Source organism: Odontomachus brunneus, unplaced genomic scaffold (assembly GCF_010583005.1).
Source record: "Odontomachus brunneus isolate Ranch 3 - 2012 unplaced genomic scaffold, Obru_v1 Obru_scaffold_097, whole genome shotgun sequence".
In the NCBI taxonomy this organism is placed as follows: domain Eukaryota; kingdom Metazoa; phylum Arthropoda; class Insecta; order Hymenoptera; family Formicidae; genus Odontomachus; species Odontomachus brunneus.
The window spans coordinates 921,003-943,465 of record NW_022639547.1 but is presented as its reverse complement, the minus strand read 5'-3'; the positions used below and the strand labels follow the sequence as shown (position 1 = coordinate 943,465).

Sequence of the window (22,463 nt, the reverse complement as noted above, 5' to 3'; positions counted from 1 at the left end):
GAAGTTTTTTTACCGAAGGTGCAAATGAAATACGACGTTCAGCCAAAGTTGCTGCCGCGTAACGTCGAAATGGAGAGAAGACGAAGAGCGTATAAGAATTTAAAAATAGAAGATGCTTTAGAAGCGAAAGGTATCAAACCGTCCGACATGTTACCACCCGAAAAAAGTCAGTCCTTGCTCTCTTACCAGGAAAAATACGACTTATACTCCAAAGCGAGTTATTTGCCATTGGAAGTGTTTGACGACGAAGAATACGATTGTAGGTGAGGAATACGTTGTAAATAAACATTTATTTCAATTGTATCTTCACAACTTTTTAATGTGGACATATATAATTATATATGATCACATATAACCATATATGGACAAAATTCACATATAAGCTTTTTTCCCGGGGAGTTAGATTTTAGAGAAGAAGAATATCTCTTACGAATGTTTACGATTAATTAATTGCAAAGGTTTACAATAAATTAATTTATATATTTTGTACCTCGTGTGGACATGGCGAGTATTAATTATCATGTTATTAATTATCATGTTCGCCATAGTTGATACGCGCTTTGCAATATTTCGCGACTTTCAGAACAGTGGAAGAGTGGATAAATCTCGGTATCGTTGACGGTGTTCGTTATCCATTACCGGCCACGATATTTGTTGAAAAAGCCATACAAAAGAACAGAATGTTTGATCGAAATGATAAAACGCTGAATGATCTGTTTGGCTGGACTCAGGCTGCCGTGATGGACTACAACAGCGAGGAGAAAGTCTGGACTGTTCTCACGTTGGACGGTCTCAAGCGAAAATTCCTCCTACCCAGGATATACATTAGATTCCACGGAGAAGATCCCAGAAAATTCGTCCAGAGAGTAGCAAATGCCGTTAAACGAAGGCAGATAGCCGAAGCTGCAATTAGGTTAATTTACGCAATATCGCATTAACTATAAAAACTTTGAAGTATCTGAGAAAACCATCATTAATCCCAGTATAAACACCAACTGCCACAGTAACATAATATCAATGTTATAACTTCTTACTCGACATCCTAAATACAATGTAACGCGAATGTTGTACAACAGTTACATTGTTGAATGGGGAGTTATAACATTGATGTGTAGTCGACGTCGTCGTCGTGTTTGCTGAGAGAATAAACAAGAATGTACGTAGATATCATTTTTACTTGGACTGCATGCGGATAGACTGCATGCCGGCGTTCGACGAAGAGCGACAGAAAGGTCGAATAATCCTCTTGGTTTCTCAACAAGTTTCCATTGAACGTGTGCCCGACCATCTCTCAAGCGTAGGTGCACAATCGCTTATTATATTTAATTTGTTTGCTTAATGATCCTTTAACGTGGTATTTAGCTGATGGAAGAAATCACGTTGGAGTACCGTCGAGTTATGTGCAATCTGATGTGGCGGTCACTTGTAGAAAAACAACCCGACACGTTTAATTTCATCGCATGGGAGAAAATTAATGACGTCCACGATGTTATCGTACCTGAAGTGGGCAAAGTTCACACCGGCATGGAGGATTTTGCGGTATTTGCGGGGAGAATTTCCGCTACTGTCCGTATTCGAGCGTTTTAATTGATAATGTACCTTCGTAGAAGACCAAGAATTACTTCCACCACACGATTCTGTATGTTTTGCCGGAAGTGCACGAGGCCATGCAGTGCGTGGTCGTCGAGTGCATACACGTATCAGATATGAAGCTGTTCGTCTCGAATTACGGGAAATCGATGTCTTTGTTGGAGTTTGAGTCGCAACAGAATCTGGAAACCGGCATGGTGATGAAGTATCTGAAGGAATCGTGGTTGGAGCGGATCGCGCAATCGGTTCGAATGTGCCTGCGAGATCTCGAGAACGGATGGCTCGATCCCGAGCTAAAGAATCACGAGATTTACGATGTGATGAAATTAAAAAGGTTCATGGATGTCGCTGTGCTTCGAATGCAGGTAAAGTCGAGTTTTCCGTAAAATGACGCGTTTCAGTTTTTACAAAATACATGCAAAAGTGTAACAGTGTTAGAGTGCTTCCATGCGAACACCATGAAAATACCAAATATTTTTATTTCTTAAATTACATAAAATACGTATTGATGCAAGTAATTTATCTTTGTTCAACAAAATTTTATTTCAAAATTTACATGTTAAAAATAAGGATATTTTCAAAACAAAAATGTTCTCTTTTTCTGTGTGATCTTGTCTTTTGTTGTACAGACGGCGTTGCGAAATCTTGTATACAAGTCAATAGCCTTGTACGTAGAGATGTTGATAGCTCCGGCGAAATGTGCTTTAAATGTAAATGAGGATTTTGTGTGGGGTACCGACCTCATAAATACACAATTCAAGTCTTCAGCACATCCTGTTTTTAACATCGATATTCTGATGAATGATGAGACTGTTTATTACTCAAGCGATCTGCAGTCGTTTGAAGTATGAATATGGGCCAGTTCATTTAATGAACAAACCGACGAATTAACAGTATACTCCATTCTTATCGATCCTATCCTATCGATTTTCAGGAAGTTATCATAAACCTGTTGGACGATTCCTTGAGTCAGTGTCATCAAGTTAAACAGCTTCACTCTTTCCTGTTGCCATCCCTGGAGTTCCTCCAAGATTTATTTCTTAGCTCGGTCGGCTTAATGGAGAAGCAAGTTTGCGAGGCGCGAGATCGCTTGAGAGTCGCTTACGGAAAGTCTATAATACCACTGAAAGCGTACGCGAACGAGTATCGTCAATATTTGGACTTTTTCACATTGAACGTCGACAAGTACATGAAGTGAGTTTAGATTCTGTTGAGTGACACAGCTTCGTGGACTGCGAGAGAAACGCGACTGCTGTTGAAACGATGCAAAAAACACCACTTATTACTCTTTGTCATTTTTCGTAAGGGATTTTAAGGATGCAGATCACACCACCGTGGAAGTCAAAGACGAGATATCCTTTCACCTGAAGATGAAATCGGCCCTCGAGAACGCACTGCCGAATGAGATCATTATAGGGCCTTTCCGTGTAAATGTTCAATTACTGAAGAATCTGCTCGTGCAAAAACGACAGTATTGCAGCACACAATTGCTGACCATGTTCACCGAGAGCTTGAGTGCGCGAATTGACACCGTCCTGACTGATTATTCGCAAATTATTGCGAGATTAAGATCACCGTCTCGCGATATCGAGCATTTATTCGAGGAACAAGATTGGGTGTTAACAATACCTCTGATGATAAAACCGCTGGACGAGACTGTGCTGAAACTGACACGCGAATTCGACGTTCTCGACTACTTTTGGAGGAATCTGTCCGACCAGGATTTCGAAGCTAAGTGGCAAGCCATTGGTTCCTCTCGCCAAGTGCGATTACTCGTGAGAGTCGCTGATCGTTTTTTACGTAGATTATATAAAAACAGACGTAAATTAAAGAAATATTAATAAAATATATCACTCCTCATTCACTCGTACAATCGTTTTCTCTGACGTTTTCGCGCAGATGGAAGACGCTACGAAACGTTTCGCCGGAGAATACGAGAAATTCTACAAGCTGCAAGTGCAGGACGAAATTATCCTGTCGGAAAAGATCAATATTCTCATAGAAAACGTCGCGACCATGACACTGCAAGCGGACATCAACAGGATAGATGAAACGGCGATCGAGATGAAAAGAATCGAGCAGACGATAAAGGAATACCGGAATTCGGGTTTACTGCTAAACAAACGACAAGAATTATTTCGCATAAAAGTGGTGGTGTACCATCAATTGGACGAGTTGATAGAGAAGTTCGAGCCATATCTAATGTTATGGGTCACTGCATCCGGTAATCAGATATCGATAAGAAAACGTGCGTCATGTCAAAACCAAATTTTCCAAGTTACAGTATGTTTGATAAGAGCGTGTACGGCAAAACTTTTTCCTCGAAATCGTTAGAGGGAGGATATGAACGCGAGCCAATAGCGGGGCTCTTCTCCCAAGATGCTTTGTCTAGAAAGCCTTAGTTATCGTTTGACTTTCGTTACAAAAGGGCGTATTTCAACATGAGTGCCGCGTACGCATCACGTTACGAAGCTGTGTTTCTATGTTCGCATCCGAAAGGACCAAAAATGTCGCGCGGAGCGGCTGCTAAGTATATGAAGAAGTCTAAGGCGTTTGTGAGTAAGTGGGTGAAACGTTATTCCGAGGTCAAAAACGTTGATGACTTGCCGGATCGTGGCTCTGTGCAGAAAACGACGAAAAAGGAGGACAAAATGATTTTACGGGTGTTTGAGAAGAATCCTTGTTTATCATTGCGTGGCGGGCAAGCGGTTTTACTTAAAAAGGGTCTAAATATATCATGTCATACTATAAGAAGACGTTTACTGGCTCATAAAGTGAAATTTCGAAGCACGATAACGAAACCGTTGCTGTCTGAAAAACACGTCGAAAAAAGACTTGCTTGGGCAAAAGAAAATTTGGACCGCTATTGGGGCAACGTAATTTTTTCAGATGAAGCTTCGTTTTGGGCAAAGTCTTCTATCAGACGTGTCTGGTCTACCCAGGCCAATAGACTCATCGAGCGGACCGTTAAACATCCGGTAAAGGTGCACGTCTGGGGCTGTTTCTCAAAACAGGGATTTGGCACTTTACACATCTTTACACAAAATTTGGATGCTGCTAAAATGGTCCAAATATATGAGAGAGCTTTATTACCATCTGCCCAAAGGTGGTTTACGAGGAAAAATGAAAATTGGCTACTGCAAGAGGACAATGATCCGAAACATCGGAGTAGACTTTGTACTGCGTGGAAACAAGAAAATGACGTTGACGTACTGGATTGGCCTTCACAGTCGCCAGATGCAAATCCAATTGAAAATGTTTGGGCGCTTATAAAGTTTAAGCTCCGAGGAAAGAAAATATGGACCGTCAAGCAGTTAATTCGACAGATTCGATTTATATGGAAATCTTTGTCTGAAGATTATGCTGTAAAATTAGTAGAAAGTATGCCTCGGAGATGCCAGTCAATTATTGATAATGGAGACGACTGGACAACTTATTAATAATAAAGCATCGCAGTCTATATCATGCATAATATGTACCAATTTTTTCAATTTATGTATTATCCTAAGTTTTTGAGTTTTGCCGTACACGCTCTTATCAAACATACTGTAATATAGAAAAAAAGGAAAATTGCATATTTATTTGTAGAATATATAAAGTTTATTTCTGTGAACTTTACATTTCACAAATAAACATTCAAATATTTTTTCTCAGTATAACATATTTCACAATAATATAACTTATTTCATTACTGATTTATTCAAGTAGTTGCAATTATTAATCTCGTTTCAACGCGTTATTATATCACTTTGTTAGTTCTTGTAACAGATGCAATTGAAATATCTGTAATTTTTCTAAATGTTGGCGCACAGATTGGTTAAAATGGCAAGAAATGTGGATGGGAAATCCTCTAGTAAACATCGACGCGCATAAGATCGAAGGTATAGTTGCTGATTTGCATAAAACCATATCGCGTTGCGCGGAAATACTTCAAGACAATCCAAGTAGGTGGATATGAAACTTAGAACATTCACCAAGTGCCAAATGCATAGTACACACAATTCGCGGTTCAACGAGAAACCGCTACTTATTATGGCAAAATTGATATATTGTTTTTTTTGGAGCAGATGTAGTTACTGTTGCACTTACTATGAAAAATCAGATTGAAGCGTTCAAGCTTTATATTGGTGTGATACAAGCTCTGCGAGAACCTAAAATGAAGGCCCATCATTTCGAAGAACTTTTAAAAAAAACCGGCGTACAAATGACACTCACTCCGACGTTAACTCTTAAACATTTACTCATTCTTGGCGTAATGGAATTTGAAGATATCGTAATGGCCGTCGCGAATGCTGCGCGAACAGATACCGTATAGGAGGCAAATTTACTGCGAGGTAAAATTTTAATGCTTGTAATAGAAAGAGCGGACGAACGATAAAATTCTCCTCAAATTTCTTCGGAAACAATAATTTATTTACTTAAATGTCTATCATGTATAGAAGCGATTATTATTTACAATTCCAATTTCTTGCAAATTCAAATGAACTAAGCGTAATACAAGTCACATAGATAATGAGATAGTTATAATTATTTATATCATATAGTTATATAGTTATAATTATCATGTAGAGAGTTGTTATATAGTGTTGTTAATATTAATTCATATAATATACGTGATAATATAAATAATAATATAGATACAATCAGTGGAGTTAATATAAATAATCTTTAATGCACGTTACATACACGCATATAAGTGTATAAATAGGCTTCATTTTTTCTCTTCTCTTGGATAAAAAGCATGTGAAATTCGTGAAATGCGTGATGTCAAAAGAGAACATTATTGATGGGTCGTTAGGAGGAAAAAACGCAAATTATGAAAACCTATTTCAATCTCTGTGATGCTTCCTCACACTTCATCGCTTTCCGCAATATCGTTCGTAGACAACTGCGGAAGGCCACGCCGTACATCGCGTACAAGAGGAAGTTGATGCTGAAGTTGGTGTAATAAGGCAGCATGAATAATTGCTGCAAACACCATAGCAAGGCCGGCGTCTCCTTCTCCGCCCAGGTGAGGAAGAACACGCATAAACGGATGATGTAGCTGAAAGCGGGACGACTTGTTTAGAAATTAAAATTAGAAGATGAAACGCTAATTTTAAAATAGTATAGGAAACTTGTGTTAGAAAGGTATTAACTTTAATTACAAACATCTCAACTTCTGAACAGTCAAAAAATTTTTTTCTGATTGCATTAGCAGTTAGGTAATATTTCAACTGCACACAGAAAAATATCATTCTACTTTCTGCTAAGAAAAGTGATTATTTCCCTTTTTTTAAGTTTGTAAGTGTGTAATATGCATTTTGCTGCGTATGCAATATATATTCCGAGTTTCAGCGACAATTCTTGAGAAGTTTATCTCATGAAACAGAGAGAGATTATGCACTGCTTACCTGGGCAAATTCAGCACTATAAAGACAGTACTGATCAGTAAGAGCACTTTGGTGGTACTCTGGTGGCTCGAGAAATGATGGGATTCCGTAATGTTCGAGATTCGATGGTGATTTGCGCGTTGGGGTAAAGAAGGTGGCGTCTCCGGGATAGGACGTTGCCGTTCCGGCCGGCGTTCTGGCATTGACGGGAATTCTGTGAGACAAATGGTTCCGTTTGAATTTTGCTAAACACGCATAATAACACAGCATCACAGAGATTTGCAGTTCTCCATGCAAAGCGGCTTTCATCACCGATGAGTGTTTCAAGAAAGCTCGTCATCCGCTTAAGCATTGTCTTAGTCAAAAGACTTAGATCTTACGTGGCGATAAACTGCAACTTACCTATAAATTCGAAGACATTTTCCTCTTCTTTCTCAACATTGCACGCCGGTCCGATCCGAACGTTGTCCCATTGATTGATGTATATGTGGTTTATTTTTGGAGACGGTGAGTGACTTGGCGAGGGTGTGGGGGCTGACACGTATCTCGAATTCCTGATTTCTGTGAGAGAAGTGAAAGACAAGTCGTTTCGCTTCTAAAGTACACTCTTCAGTGAGAGATTTAAATCTTAGTGGAGTAAAGTCTGTATATTAATGGTCGTTACTTGAAGTTTGTCTTACGAAAGACACTCAGTTCCATATTAATATATGTTACTTGAAACTCGTCTCTAATGAAACATTCAGTTACTTGAATTCAAAGTTAAATGAAAATTTTCCAGTTGAATCGCGCGATTACAGATATTAATATCGCATATACTATAATTCAGCTGAAAAGTTTGAATCGGACTCTGAATAAAAATCTAAATAAATATCTCACATGCAACAAGTTTCATGTAGTCATGAAACAAATTGCACGATTAATACGCGCTTTAGAATTAAATTCTCCGCCTCATGCCATTTGTTTTTCAGTTAAATTATATGATACATGTGACATTAGATCAACAATTGCGATTTAACTGAAAAATTTTCATCTAATTTTGAAGTTGAATCCAAGTATCTCCTTCGAGAAGAGTTTCAAATAACGATTGTTAATATGTGCTTAACATACCCATCGATTCGAAATATCTCTCGTTCTCCTCTTGAAGAGTGCACCACGATCCGAGCCATACGCAGTCGTATCGTTTTGCCGATGAAGGAATCAAAGATGGCAGTGAACGAATCGGAAGAGGCGAAGATGACGGAGTCATCCTCAACGGACTTCCGATTTCTGTGAAGCGCAAAATAAATTGTTTTGTTGATTTCGTCAAAATAGGTATTCCAACGATGAAGACTGAAATCTGATGTCACACATGGACAAAAAAAGAGTTCACTGTTGCAGCTAATCATGGTTTGCTAAAAATTTATTTATTGCTGTAACTAAAGGTTGCTGCTGCAACTAAAGCTCTCTAAAGTGTACAAGATTAGGTTAGGCAAGAGTTGATAGCGATAAAACAATCGGGTCTCCGTAAGTGATACATTATTAATCCTGAAAATATTTGCCTTTTCGAATTTATATACGTGAAATAAATCTACAAATATATGCATTATTTTTAGATTTCTATTTTCATATGTTTTAAAATGCCTAGTAGATGCAGTGCATCATAAGTACGAGAAGCCTTGACGCCCGCAACCAATCAGAAGAGAGGGGTCACGTGATAGAGTTTGCCACTCTCTCCCTATGAGTATGTTGGTGTAAGTACGCTGTACTTGTAGAAATACTGATATACGACAAAATTTAGCTACAAAACACATATTCTTGTTGCAGTAGCTCTTTCTTTCTGTACAGTAGATCGACTTACCTATCGATTCGAAAACATTTTTATCCTCTTTCTCCTCGACAAGGTACTCTGGTCCAGGCCATACGCAGCCGTATCGTCTGGTAGATGAAGAAACCGATGGCGACAAACGAATTGGCCGAATAGGCGTTGACACATACTTCAGCGGACGTTCAATTTCTGCGAGCGTTTTATTTAATAATTTTTTTAAATAGATTCTAATGAAACGAAAAAGAGGTTTTAATCTTGTGTTACAGTGGACTAACTCACCTATTGTCTCAAAAACTGTTTCACTCCTGTCTTCATCGGTAAATGAAACTGGATTTATATCGCGGTGTTTGTTAATGCGGGCTTGGACGGTCTAAAAATACAATAATAAATGTTGTTCTTTATTCTATGAATTATTCGATTTTCTGTTTCGTATCTGTCTCGCTCGTTATGTCAGAATCGATTTGCCAGATTAATGAGATTACAACACATTTCCTGAACTCTTACGACCAATTAAAAAATTCGCTAATTAAATTCTTAAAATAATCAAATTCTATTAAGGTAAAGGTACCAATAGCCGGACATGTCCCTATATCCGGACATATACGCGGAAAATTATTATTATTAATCTTAATTATTTCTCTTAGTATAATATTAATTAAAATCTATCAATATTTAAAAACATTTATATGTTGAATTATTTTAAGTATTATAAAAATTATTATCTAATAAAAAAGAAAACTGCAACATGATTAGATACAGGATATATTTTCACGATGTTCTTAACGTTTTGTTAAGAAGTTTGATATATTTGTTAAGATATTTTTTATTCACTTTATTGTTTTTATCTCATAAGCATTACGTTATATATTCCGGAAATAGTAAAGAATACTTATAAGAATACATTTAGTTAATAAAAAAATTTATTTGTAGTTAAATTTTATGAATTTAGCTATTGGTACAATAATTTCATGACTGCCTAGTAACCGGCCATACATTCAGTATGCATTTATCGATGCAACTCGCGTTACACATGTGCTCGCGTGTAACAACAAGCAAATCGAAAAATAACTGCTATCACAACATTTTTATAAGTAAAGTTAATTAAAATTATTGTCAACAAAAGTTTAAAGAGTAAGTAAATATTGACACATTAATAAATGTAATTTGAAAGTGTATATTTTAACTATATAACCTCTATACCTATATACTCAGATAGCACAGAGAATTCAAAAAGAATTCGAAAAGAATTCAGTCGTATGTCACCAATTCTGAGTTCATTTTCAGATGTAAAAAGAATTCTTCAGAGTTCAGTTCAGTAAAAAGAATTCTTTTTACCTAAAAATATCTGTATCTAAAAATTAACTCAGAATTGGTAATATATGACTGAATTCTTTTAGAATTCTCTGTGCTATCTGGGTAGCTTCTAAAATATAACTTCCGAACGACATCCATGCAAACACTTTGCAGTGTTATCTGCATTAATACCGTATGAATTATTGTTTTTTTTATAAGAACATAAATATGCCAAAAGCATAAGAAAAAAGTCATATACACATAAGGACGAGAATGCTGCTTTGGAGGACATAAAAAACGGAAAAAATAAAAAAAATCAATCAAAATATGACGAATTTATTTGTCATTTTATTTTAATTATCATATTCAGATTTTGGGTCAACTGAGTTTAACAATAGGGACATTGTCGGGGTATTAGTATATTCCTACTCTTGCAAATTATTTTTTAAATAATTTTGATAATTTTACAGTCTTTTATATCTTAATAATACTTCTTAAAGTCTCAGCTTTTAATTAATTATATTTTTACATTATTAAATATTATATATTTTTACAAAATTAAGCAATTGTAGTACTATGCCGTTAAATGTCTGGCTATTAGGACATTTAATTATATAAGCTTTTCCGTTATCTCTCTCTTTAAGTACATAGATAAATAAAGTAATTAAAGTTATAAACACGCATTATTGATTAATCTTTACTCTTTCGTATTTACTTCTTATTCTTTATATTTACTCTATAATACTTTTCTTATTTACACTATGTAGGAAAAACAGATACTAATATGCGAGAGCGTGATCAATGACAAAAAAATATTCAATATCGCAAAATGTACGTATAAGATACGGATGTGCTGCTATCGCATTGTGTTATCAGGTTGATAAGATATTGATTATATAAATAGTATAACAGATATTACGAGATATTACGAAATTAACTATGTAGGAAAGAACAATTAATAGGAATTGTATATTTACGTAGTTAATTCGAAATTTGATATCGCGACGGTAACGATTCTGAGAATAAATATTGAAAATAATATGCAGAATCAGTTCTAACGCCAACGACTAATAGAGTGGCCTATATTATATAATATTATATAATAGAGATTAGAGACCAAAAAATCACGAGACGAATTCTACGAAAATTTCTGTACATGTACGTAAACAGCAATAAGAGGAAAAGTTTTCGAAATAATGAGACATAAAACGATTATTTGAAGCGTTCATATTATAAATAAGCTATCGTCACTATAAGAGATCGTCACTGGCCGACAAAATGAAAGTGAACATAGAGTAAAAACACCAAAAGCGATATACCCTTTGTTTTTGAAGGTTATGTCTTAATGTAAAGCTCAAAATATAAATGTAAATATATATATACATGTAGTTGGAAGTATCTTCTATCAAATAATATCATATTTTTACTGAAATTGTTTCTATATTTAAAACAAAAAACATTTTTATAAAACGCACGAAAATGAAGTTCCAAGAAAATGAGTGCCAAAAGCGTCATACCTATTGGAAGTTATATAACGTGTTGCATATATGATAATATTTGATAATAAATAGTTCCTTAATGCGTTTAATGATTGAATAATATTCATTTATTCAAAATATAATATTACAAAAGGAAAATATAATTAAATAAAAACATATCTTTGGCATTTCTATCTTTTTCATTTCTCACATATTTTACATACGTTATATTTTTAATCTAAACAGAATTAAACTTTAAAATAAACAAATATCATGTCACAATGGGAGGTTAGAATCAAGTTATGTAAGTCACAGAGTATCGCATTTATCGCATACTGTAGGAGATATGTCACTTTAAGACACATTCTCATAAAATTTTTCAAGTTATACAGAAATTTTTCAAGTTATACAAAAAAATAATGAAGATAAAAATATTTAAAAAATATTTATACAAAAGCCAAATGCATGTAGAAGAATTTAATATTAAGCAAAAAGATTATTATCGCTATTATTAGTCTACGTAATTCGTCAATAAAAGTCAAAAATAAAACTTACGAATTTCTAAAACTCGATATTTGCTAATTTAGCATATAAAAGAGCAAGAAATATATCACATATGAATTTTTCATGACTTAACTGATAAAACGAATTACGTTTATATTAGTTTCGATAAAATACAACATTTAATATATGAGATATAGAGGTATGTCGCTTTAGGAGGCCTATGTCGCTTTTGGCTACTTTCCTCTATAACAATAATATCAATACATGTAAAGTCAATAATACCAATAATTCGACTAATTATGTACCAATAATTATATCAATAATCTTCCGATATGACTGATAACAATCTAATTATCCCCAGTGAAGATAATTTTCCTTATTGTAGGAAGTCAACAAAGCGAAAATTACGACTTTTGTATTCGTGGAATTAATTCGAAAATTACTAGATTTGAGGCTTTCACGGCCATTGATACAATGTCTAGGTATAGCTTCCGGAATGGAGCCGTGTCTTGAATCAGCGATATGCCGACGTTTCGCAAACGTTGCAGTTTGCATCATCAGGGCTGAGAACTCTGATACTGAGCTCCCTTAGGTAAAGGTAGTCCTTATATGCCCCCCTAGCTGAACACTGGATGGAGACTGGACACTCCGTACAATATGAAAAAGCCACCAGATTGGCTCCCTCACAGAGTTATTTTGCCAGAAAACATCGTGAAGGTCTAGAAATTTTGAAACATCCCAACAACTTCAACCGAGACAAAGGTATGCAAGTAAACTCTATTTGGCATACTGCCCTCCCGGTTTTTTAATTGATCAGCTGATCAATTAAAACACGCTGATTGGCTGGATTCAAGCCTCGTCCCCTACTCCCTAAACACCATCTACACAAAGGGGGGGAGGGGGGCATATAAGGACTACCTTTACCCAAGGGAGCTCAGTATCAGAGTTCTCAGCCCTGATGATGCAAACTGCAACGTTTGCGAAACGTCGGCATATCGCTGATTCAAGACACGGCTCCATTCCGGAAGCTATACCTAGACATTAATTCGAAAATTATTCGAATTATCGCGATGGAGACTACGATTTTATCTCTAATCATCCTTATCCTTTAATCCAGTGTCTCTGGATTACATTATTTGGATTAAATTGATATATTTCAATGCCATTTAATATTGGGCCCAGATATTATATTAGTAGATGGAAAAAAGAATTTGGTTGGATTAATCAAATATTCGGTGAAGTATGAACGAACCAGCTCAAAAATGCTGAACACTACATGCAAATATATAATTCATACTTTGTGATGCTATTGTAAACAGCATTATGTGTATAAAATATGCTAGTCTTGAAAAATGCCCATCTTTATTGCGCCATTACTTTTATTAAAATATCTATTTTTTATTGGTATATAATTCTGGATTAATTCTTTTTCCGGTAAAATAAACAGCAATTTTCATGGCATCAGATACCTTCTTTTACATGCCGGAAAATTCTCATTGTATGAGAACGTATCTTTGCATTCATACTAATTTTATGCTACATTAGTACTTTATGCTAATCATTAAGTAAATAATAGGCCATAATATATCTAGGAAAATTTCGTGATTAAAGTTATCAGAATTCTGTTCAAGTTAACAAGATTCTAATTAACTAAACAAGATTTCTGGTTAGCCAGTAATTGCAACTGCTCAATCTTGAGTGGTTGTTAATTCAAGCAAATTTTTTTCCGTGTGATAAATTCCCTTATAGCGGTAAACTACCGAAAACTTTTTCGTTTCTGTACTCATTGTGTCCCACCAATTGTGGCGATGTAGTCTCGAACTTATTGTTGATACTAAGATTCCCATGGTGTTCAATAAGAAAGCGTCATGATCGCGAAGAGAGATTTTTGGTTGAAGTTGCGAAAAATGATCTCTGTCATCGATGAACGAATAATTGGTATGAGACGAAATCATTTTCGTGTTATTTAAAGTCAGATTGCTGTGTAAAGTAGATTTTATACTAAAGTAGATTTTATACTAAAGTAGCAAGTAGATTTTATATTAAAGTAGATGTATATATTTTATAGGGTGTTTCAAATTCGCGGAGATGAATCTGAAATATCCTGTATAAGTTACGAATCTAAGCAAACAAGTGTTTACGTCATGATTCTCGGTTTCATGATTGGAAGTCAGAATTGCAATGAGCGAAGGTCGTTCCACGAGTTTCGGGGTCAATTATACTTATTGACTTTAACGATATGCTTTTTCTAACGGGTGTTTTATTTCAGCTCATCTTCATGTAGCTTATCTTCCTACTAGAGAAAACGCGTGTTTTTAATAATTCGTTATTAATAACGCACGTAAATGTCGTCTTATATGTCAATTATTAAATAATATAAAGAAGCAATGCAAAAATATCAGCTTGAAATGTTGCAAATAAATTTTTTTTGCTTCTCAAATAGTCTTCATCCCTTAATTATATCCCAATAAGCAAAAAATCATTAAATATAATTTAATTATATCGTTATTGCAACGACATTTAGCAACATGTAACGTTTTCTTATATGTAGTTTTTAACGTTGTATCAGCATTATTACGAATAATTGCGACATTTTAATATTTCTAAAACAATTTTGCAATATTTAAAAGAATTGTATTATCTAATAATACCTTTGAAATGTTTTTAAAATATTAAACGAAAATGTTTAAAAGATACGCATAAAATCGATATTTCAAGATATTGGTCTATTCTTTGTTTACTAAAATTTTTATTTCCGTGCATTCACGGAATAAACTTTTCAATAATGTAGCTTCAACAAATGTTTGCGTATATTATCGCAAAAAAATTTATCTCGTTTCGATAAACAATGATAGAGAAGATTTCAAGCTTACGCACACCATATGTCCATTGACATTAATTGTCCTCCAAGTTGACTGTGTATCTCTGTTTCAATATAAAACTCACTGCAGTGGACAGAGATATCACTTGTAATCGACACTGCGGTTTAGTCGAGAGTCGTCTGCGTACAACCGACGGCTATCTTTTCTCGAGAATATCAACATCCCTACAACCGCGTGTGACGTTTTTAAACTTGAAGGGAGATAAGATTCACAACTGGGGGAAACGTGAATTTCGCAATCACTAAGATATAAATAACATCTATCTATAACTGAGCACGAAGAAATTAGTTAAGACTTGAGAGACATGCAGTAAACTTGAGAAACACGACCAGCAGAACCAGCAGTTACGAGTTGTAATGTTCTTTTCATCAATAATTAGTCTGGAAATTACGATGGTAACCACGATCCTACTTCTTGCCGTCCTCACGGCGTGTGCTTACTTATATAAAATCATGAAGAGTAACATGATGCACTTTGAGAAGCTGAACGTTCCACATGAGAAACCGTTCATCTTATTGGGCAACATGGCGCCCGTTTTCTTCCGACGTCTGTCCATAACGGAGACTATTGCAAAATTGTACGAACGCTTCTCCAACACAAAGTACTTCGGCATTTACAATTTTATGACTCCGACCCTCGTGATTCGCGACCCGGACCTAATCAATACGATCACCATCAAAAACTTCGACAGCTTCTGTGATCACCGTAGCTTCGTTAACAATGACGTCGACCGGTTGGTAGGTAAAAACCTATTCAGCCTGAAAGGCGATCATTGGCGCGAAATGCGGAAACTTCTTAGTCCAGCCTTCACGTCCAGCAAGTTGAAAACAATGTTTCACTTAATGTGCCAGTGCGCTGACAACTTCAGCACTCATATGGCCAACAACTCCAAGGTAGGCATGACGATAAATGTGAAAGAAGAAATGTGCAAATACGCTAACGATGTGGTGGCCACTTGCGCCTTCGGCGTCAGTTTGAACTCATTCAAAGATCCAAACAATGAGTTTTATCGTCTCGGTAGAGAGGCCATGAATTTCGACAGCAATTTAGGTTTGAAGTTTATGTTGAACATAAGTTTCCCAAAAATCGTGAAAATGTTTAATGTGCGAATGTTCAGCGAAAAAGTCGAGAATTTCTTTAAAAATCTCGTCAGTAACGTGGTGAAGGTTAGGGACGAGGAGGGCATCAGTCGTCCGGACATGATTCAGCTGATGATGGAGACCAGGGGCCAAAGTACCGGACCAATGTTCGACATCGACGAGATGACCGCCCAGGCATTCATCTTCTTCTTAGGTGGATTCGATTCCGTGTCAACGGCAATGTGCTTCCTGGTACACGAAGTCGCGATGAATTCCGATGTCCAGCACAAATTGAGGACTGAGATCGAGGAAGTTCTCAGAAAGAACGACGGGAAACCTACATACGAAGCCATTAATAGCATGAAGTACTTGAACGCCGTGTTGAACGAGACTCTGAGATTATATCCTTTAGCGGCCTTCCTCGACAGAGTATGCGTTAAGGAGTTCGAGCTGCCACCGGCGACTCCGGACGGCAAACCGACCACGGTGAAAGTCGGAGACTGCATCTGGTTTTCGAGTTACTCGGTACATCATGATTCCAATTACTATTCGGAGCCGAAAAAGTTCAATCCGGACAGATTCTTGGACGATAATTTGGACAACTCGGTTTATTTTCCGTTTGGCATAGGGCCTAGACTCTGCATAGGCAACAGATTCGCTCTGTTAGAGATGAAAATTATGCTATTCTACATGCTATGGCGATGCGATCTCGAGCCCGACGTCAAAATGAAGATTCCTCTGGTATTGAGCAAGAAAATACCCATCATGATGGCGGAGGGTGGTTTTTGGTTAAAACTACGAGCAAGAAGAGAGACATGTTCCCTCCTGCAATGAATACTAATCGAGTAAATGGAGTTTTGAGACAAAAATACATAACCATTATTTTGAATTTTTTATTGATAAAAGTGTCTAAATGTTACTAATGAAAGTTTCTAAATGTGTCTCATAAACATTCGAATTGATCCTTAGTCATGTTTAAAAACATACTTTTATCGATAAAGAAAATCCATAATAAGAGGCTATATCTATAAATTCTGTAATGTTTGTTTTATATATGAAGCATTTGAAATTGAGAAGTTTGTTAATTGTAAAATAATTACGTCGTAACGTAAACTTTATTACTTCGACTCCCTATAAATCTCATAGCTTAGAGATATCATATTCGTAGAAATATGAAAATTAAAAAAAAATTAATTTGAAACTATTTTGTATGTTTGTTATTAATATGTGGAATCTATGCCGGTCTTATATCATCTTTATAATATAATAAAAATTGTGCATCCAACATCTGTCACTAATATCAGTAGTTAAGAAAATCCTCTCCTATAACAATTGTCTCTTATTTATCATTCAACCTTTTATTTTTCCTCAACGAGTAACACACATATCACATTTTATATGTCGCACCTCGCAACATCAGTAACATTTAAGAGCGATTATAAATGGAACATCCATTACACGCGTGTCAGTCTATAAAAATGCTTGAATAAAATTTATTAAATATCTTGCTGTATATATATATATATATATATATATATATGTACACTTACATATACACAACATGTTAGAATAATATGTCAATAATTTATAACCGCAAAAGAGAGAAAAGCTGTAGGCCAAAACAAAGTGCGTGGACAACTTGCTTAAAATAATGGATGCAAAACGATAAGTTTACATTACGTTCAATCTGATTTCTACGTAACAATCATCATTTTATTGATTCACATTAATTTAGATTGAAATAAGCTAAATCTTAAACAGGGATACACATACTTTCACGAGTGCAACCAACCAAGAAGCCATGAGTGAGACCTACCGGGATATCATTGACATAAGTATGATCATTGACGTCGTTGTGTTCGCTTTCAGTGTTGGAGGGTTCCGCGCGGTTCCGAGCGAGCAGCCTGCGGAATAACAGCAGGTTCTTCACGATCATGGTGTTCATCACGATGATACCTACAATCGGCGCGATCAGGCTGATGATGCTGTCAATGATGCTAATGATCCGCATGGCCTCCAGATGCTCTATCCTCAGGTCGCAGAACTCGTCACCCTCTTCGGTCTTTACCACCCCGGCGAAGAAGAAGGCGTACATGTGAAGGAGCATGGCGACGAGCACCAGCACCAGGGTGATCGACTTGGCCCGCTCGACGGTGCATATGTATGGCCGATGCAGCGGATATCGGAAGGCGATGTACCTCTCCACGGTGAAGGCGACGATCAGCCAAATGCTGAGCGAGCTGCAGACCGAGCTGACGTAGACCAACGTTTCGCACCAGCCTTCCTTGTTGAACACCTGCCAGCCGACCGTGCTGTTGAGCCACACCAGGAACAGTGTTACCAGGAAGCCGGAATCGGCGATGGATAACGCCGCCAAGTAGTAGCTGGAGCTGCGTGTCCTCAGCTGTGTCTTGAGAAAGACTATGCACGATAGCAGGTTACCCACCAAACCCAGAAGGATGATGAGTGGTATGTAGTACATATGGAAGAAGTCCAGAAGAAAGCAAAGCGACGGCGTGGAGCCGTCCTGGGTGTTGTCCAGTTGCTCCGCCATTTCCATCTCCGAACTATTCGGACGCACGGTGATCGCTTCCCGGTGAAGCGATCGCGGAAACCGTGACAGATCGCCGATCGACATCGGTATCTGGCTGATACTCAAACCGCCTCTTTTCCGAAAGCTGAACATGGTTCAGGCTTTAACACTCGTGGCCGAATTAATAAAAGAGAAGAGTCTTCTTGCTCTAAAAACTTGTTGAATCTGCTGCGATTGGCTACGACTTCGTGCCGTATTTTAACACTGGATGAATCTTAGAAAATTACTAGTAGCCACACTAAACATTGGTCGTTCAAAGAGAGTAGACCAGCCGAACAGATTTGAATTTCAATCAAATTATCAAATTATATTACGATTTACCAGTTCAGTCAAATCGCAAAGTCGCTGATTCGTGAAATTTTGCAATAAAAGTACAGTGCGAAGCTTCGCCGGACCGATCTGGAACTTCGAGAAATTGGTCAAATCGAGAAACTGACTGAATGGTAACCGGGAGATGCTGGTCGAAAAATATGCGCTTCATGCGATGGTTAAACACCGTTTGATAAACTCAGAGCATGGTCTCTCATGCAAAAGCATCTACGTCGGCCGAAAAGCTGTTTCCCCGCATGCGCTTTGTAGATCATGCTGACGTTTGGGTGGACGCCGACGCCGACGCCGACGCCGAATGCTATTCACCAAGTACAACTGCGAGGACAGAAGAGAAGGGGACGTTATTGTGCTTCACACCTTATACTTACCAATTCAAAAGTATTGAAGTGGAAACAGCAGAGATGTATCTCTTCGTCCTGCATCAAATAATGAGATGTTCATAAATGTTCTTTTTTGAACTACTTTGAAACTGACTCGCAAAAATGGTGGACGAAAAGCGATTTCTTCGTATCTGTACTTCCCGCTAAAGTTATCACAATTTTCAAAGTGCAAACGATGCGTACGTACATTGTTTTCGATCTTTTCGAGGCTCGAAGGGAGAAATTTTCCGATCAATAATGAATCGACTGAACAACAAGCACGGCTTGTCAAAATATTCCGTTAGCTTTAGTTGGCATCTAAGCGTGTTCGAAACGAGCGCGCAATGTTTCTTCTTCCCCTCGGAGTCATCAGGTTTTCTTCCATTCCATCGGCATCCACACCCAAGTGCTTAATCGCGCGACTCGTGGAAAGAACGGAGCAACTACGTGGCCATGTCGTACAACTGTTCTGTTTGCCCACATCCATCGCAATTAGTCGTCGTAAATCGTGACTATGCCGACTGTAAGTTACCTGAATCATTTGCCAGGCCAATAACGGGAACCATAATCGCCCCGCCAGCACTGCGCCATCCTTCGCGAGACCCTTTATGTCTTTCCTTCAAGGTCGACGAGGTGGGTCAGTGTTTAAACACCACTTATGTCAAGCACATTCGTAATTCTTTATTGGAATACTTCTTCGAGCTCTAATTGGGGTACAGTGCGACACATTATTGAGTGATTAAATATCGGCTCGAGAACCTGTTACAATCTTACACAGTGCGTCTGCAAACTAATGATGCAATGTCAATGCGTCTCTTCCTTTATCTCGGAGAGTGTCTTATTTGTCAGGAGCTATTTCATTTTCACCAGGTTATAGGTACGAGGTTGAAAATCGTAGGAAACGAATGAGAAATTGGTAAATGCGTCATTTATGCAGTTTGGTACATAGTCATTTGCAAGACGATTTGAACAAAATATTTTCGATACATTTCGGAACGCAGGAGCTTCAATGTTAGAAGCCATTACTCATGGTCTTGCGCAGTAACCAGTTCTGGTAGAGGCCGAAATGATGGTACGCGGTGTCTACGGAGAAATTTCAGCAAGGCATGTTGTGCGGCACAGGATTATATGAATAATTCAGTGAAAGCGTTGACAGTGGGGTGCGAACAACATCGGTTTCAGCATTGATCTCTATACCACATTGGAATACACGCACACTGCTGATCATGAAGGATACTTGAACAGCAACAAGGTTGGTTTTATTTAATCTACTGTGCCGATTACTTGAGTGTAACGTAGTTTTTCTCAATAATACTGATTTTTACAAATTTTCTATCTCATTTCAACAAATAAAATAAAAAAAGTATAACAGTACATATCTCAATGTGGTCTAAAGCTCAATACAGGTGACTGTTTGATACGCCATCTGCGCTCATGTTCAAGATGGAACTACTTAGCTGTACTTATTTTCCGGCAACGTCGGTAAAATAGTCATTTAGTGTGTGTCTGTGCTACATTCATAATTTTTGTGGATTTTAACAATTTTACTCCAAAACGCTAAACTTGCATGTCAGCCGGGATAAAATACGTATTCTTTAATTTTAATTACTCCACAAGTGTGTCAAGTTTCATTAAAATTGAAGATAGACACTACGCGGATGTTTCTATCCTTTGAAATTTAATGTATTGTTACTTATCAGCGAATAAACAATTCTGTATAATTTGTACAATAATTCTGAAAACTCTTTATTGTCCTGAGGAAAATATTGTAGAAGAGTCGTCTCTTTTTCGACTTAATAAATAGCTACTTTAAAGCTAACGTCTCTACGCCATATATGGATATTTAGGTTGTAAGAGGAAAAAATAGGTCACATAAAGTCCCGCTAGGCCCAGAGCGTTGCGCAACGCTCGCGTTAACGCATGATTAATTTATTTCACAGTTTCCCTGTCTACTACCATATTCCAGCGTCGCAATCAATTTCTTCTTCCCCTTCTCGTTTTGCTCAAGAGAGACGGGCAAACGCTTTCTCATCCAGGTCTCATCAGTCTCTTGAGACAGGTACAGCCCTGGCGAGAACTTTTTCGACCCGGCCATACAGGGTGAGACGAGGGGGAGTCCCTGGACGGCCACGTGGTAAAATCGGGGCATGCTTACGGTGGTTTTCACCGGCGTGACCTAGAATCTCGTAGGCCCGTCGAGGGCTTATCCCGATCGTACACCCTCTCGCCGGGGTCCAGACTATCGCGGTGACTGCGAAGCGCAACGCGTCAATAATTGCAATATAGCACAAGGACACCTGTTTGCCTCGATCGGTGTGGCACGACGGTGGCATGGTGCTGTTCGCGAGGCGCTTTGCGTGTAACAATCGCGGGCACGATTGCGGAGAGTTTATACAGCTACTTGGGTTGGGTATGACGTGCGGGAAATTCTCTTTGTATCTCGTCTCGCTGTTCCGTACGGACTATCTTCTTGTATCTTCAAAAGAGAAAAGTCTGGTCGACGAATGAATAAGTAAAGATCATTGCGGCGATAATTGGGAGCACTCGATTGTCCTGCATAATCGACCGCGTCTTCTCGTGATAGTAGGTGAGATTGAGGATTTTTAATTATAGGAATTATTAGCGCACCCTTCAAGATGAAAGAAGCGCCTGTTCGACCCTGCAACCGTAGCTGTTGCCAGCGTAGCTGTTTTCTCTTTTTCTTTTTCGTACGCCGCTACGTGTTTTGTAAAATTAGCAACTCAGATCCAGAAGGACGAAAGCAATAGCTTTTCAGAACCCTTTTTATTTCACGCGGAACGCTCCACTTCCTCTGGCTGCACGTGCCGTTCAATTTGCACGATTATTCAGTCACAGCTGATGCATTAAAAAGCGGACGCGCGAATAGTTCTAATTACGAGAACAGAGAGCTGAAACAGAACGGCACATGCGTCCACGCCTGTTGCGCTCGATTCCTCGCTCTTCCATCCTACAATCGTCCCTTCTCTGCCGCCACCCTTGCCGTCACCACCGTCACCATCTCCCGCCACTTTCTCTTTCGCGTCTCTCCTCTCTCTGCGCTCGATGGCTTCGTTTGATACATCCCTGCGGATCGCACACGAGTTAGGGCAGCTCTCTCTCTTTCTCCTTCTCTCTCTCTCTCTCTCTCTCTCTCTCTCTCTCTCTCTCTCTCTCTCTCT

General features: G+C 37.8%; 4 protein-coding genes across 4 annotated transcripts; 2 read left to right on the top strand and 2 right to left on the bottom strand.

Moving 5' to 3' along the window:
* The first annotated feature begins 35 nt into the window (after window positions 1–35).
* LOC116848627 (dynein heavy chain 1, axonemal) lies at window positions 36–6,586 on the top strand. Its single transcript, XM_032824925.1, has 12 exons — window positions 36–263; window positions 584–913; window positions 1,165–1,297; window positions 1,363–1,539; window positions 1,608–1,955; window positions 2,220–2,435; window positions 2,525–2,784; window positions 2,897–3,365; window positions 3,490–3,814; window positions 5,403–5,534; window positions 5,658–5,924; window positions 6,475–6,586. The coding sequence occupies exons 1-11, from the start codon at window positions 70–72 to the stop codon at window positions 5,903–5,905; spliced, it is 2,832 nt and encodes a 943-aa protein (XP_032680816.1). The 5' UTR covers window positions 36–69; the 3' UTR covers window positions 5,906–5,924; window positions 6,475–6,586.
* Window positions 5,994–15,057, bottom strand: LOC116848626. Its single transcript, XM_032824924.1, has 7 exons — window positions 14,921–15,057; window positions 9,046–9,136; window positions 8,800–8,955; window positions 8,070–8,228; window positions 7,365–7,523; window positions 6,984–7,176; window positions 5,994–6,634 (listed from the first exon to the last, which is right to left on the bottom strand). The coding sequence occupies exons 1-7, from the start codon at window positions 14,921–14,923 to the stop codon at window positions 6,415–6,417; spliced, it is 981 nt and encodes a 326-aa protein (XP_032680815.1). The 5' UTR covers window positions 14,924–15,057; the 3' UTR covers window positions 5,994–6,414.
* LOC116848624 (cytochrome P450 9e2-like) lies at window positions 15,026–17,287 on the top strand. Its single transcript, XM_032824923.1, has one exon. It carries the CDS (start codon window positions 15,280–15,282, stop codon window positions 16,834–16,836), a length of 1,557 nt encoding a protein of 518 aa, XP_032680814.1. The 5' UTR covers window positions 15,026–15,279; the 3' UTR covers window positions 16,837–17,287.
* A 313-nt stretch (window positions 17,288–17,600) lies between these two features.
* On the bottom strand, window positions 17,601–18,688 carry LOC116848578 (dopamine receptor 3-like). Its single transcript, XM_032824830.1, has one exon. The coding sequence runs from the start codon at window positions 18,686–18,688 to the stop codon at window positions 17,756–17,758; it is 933 nt and encodes a 310-aa protein (XP_032680721.1). The 3' UTR covers window positions 17,601–17,755.
* Between the last annotated feature and the right edge of the window lie 3,775 nt (window positions 18,689–22,463).

Coding starts and splice junctions, on each gene's coding strand:
- LOC116848627 (XM_032824925.1), top strand. CDS start 70: ATGGAGAGAAGACGAAGAGCGTATAAGAATTTAAAAATAGAAGATGCT. Junction 264..583: donor GACGAAGAATACGATTGTAG/GTGAGGAATACG, acceptor CGCGACTTTCAG/AACAGTGGAAGAGTGGATAA. Junction 2,785..2,896: donor AACGTCGACAAGTACATGAA/GTGAGTTTAGAT, acceptor ATTTTTCGTAAG/GGATTTTAAGGATGCAGATC.
- LOC116848626 (XM_032824924.1), bottom strand. Junction 7,177..7,364: donor AAATGTCTTCGAATTTATAG/GTAAGTTGCAGT, acceptor TTTGTCTCACAG/AATTCCCGTCAATGCCAGAA. Junction 6,635..6,983: donor ATAGTGCTGAATTTGCCCAG/GTAAGCAGTGCA, acceptor TCCCGCTTTCAG/CTACATCATCCGTTTATGCG.
- LOC116848624 (XM_032824923.1), top strand. CDS start 15,280: ATGTTCTTTTCATCAATAATTAGTCTGGAAATTACGATGGTAACCACG.
- LOC116848578 (XM_032824830.1), bottom strand. CDS start 18,688: ATGTTCAGCTTTCGGAAAAGAGGCGGTTTGAGTATCAGCCAGATACCG.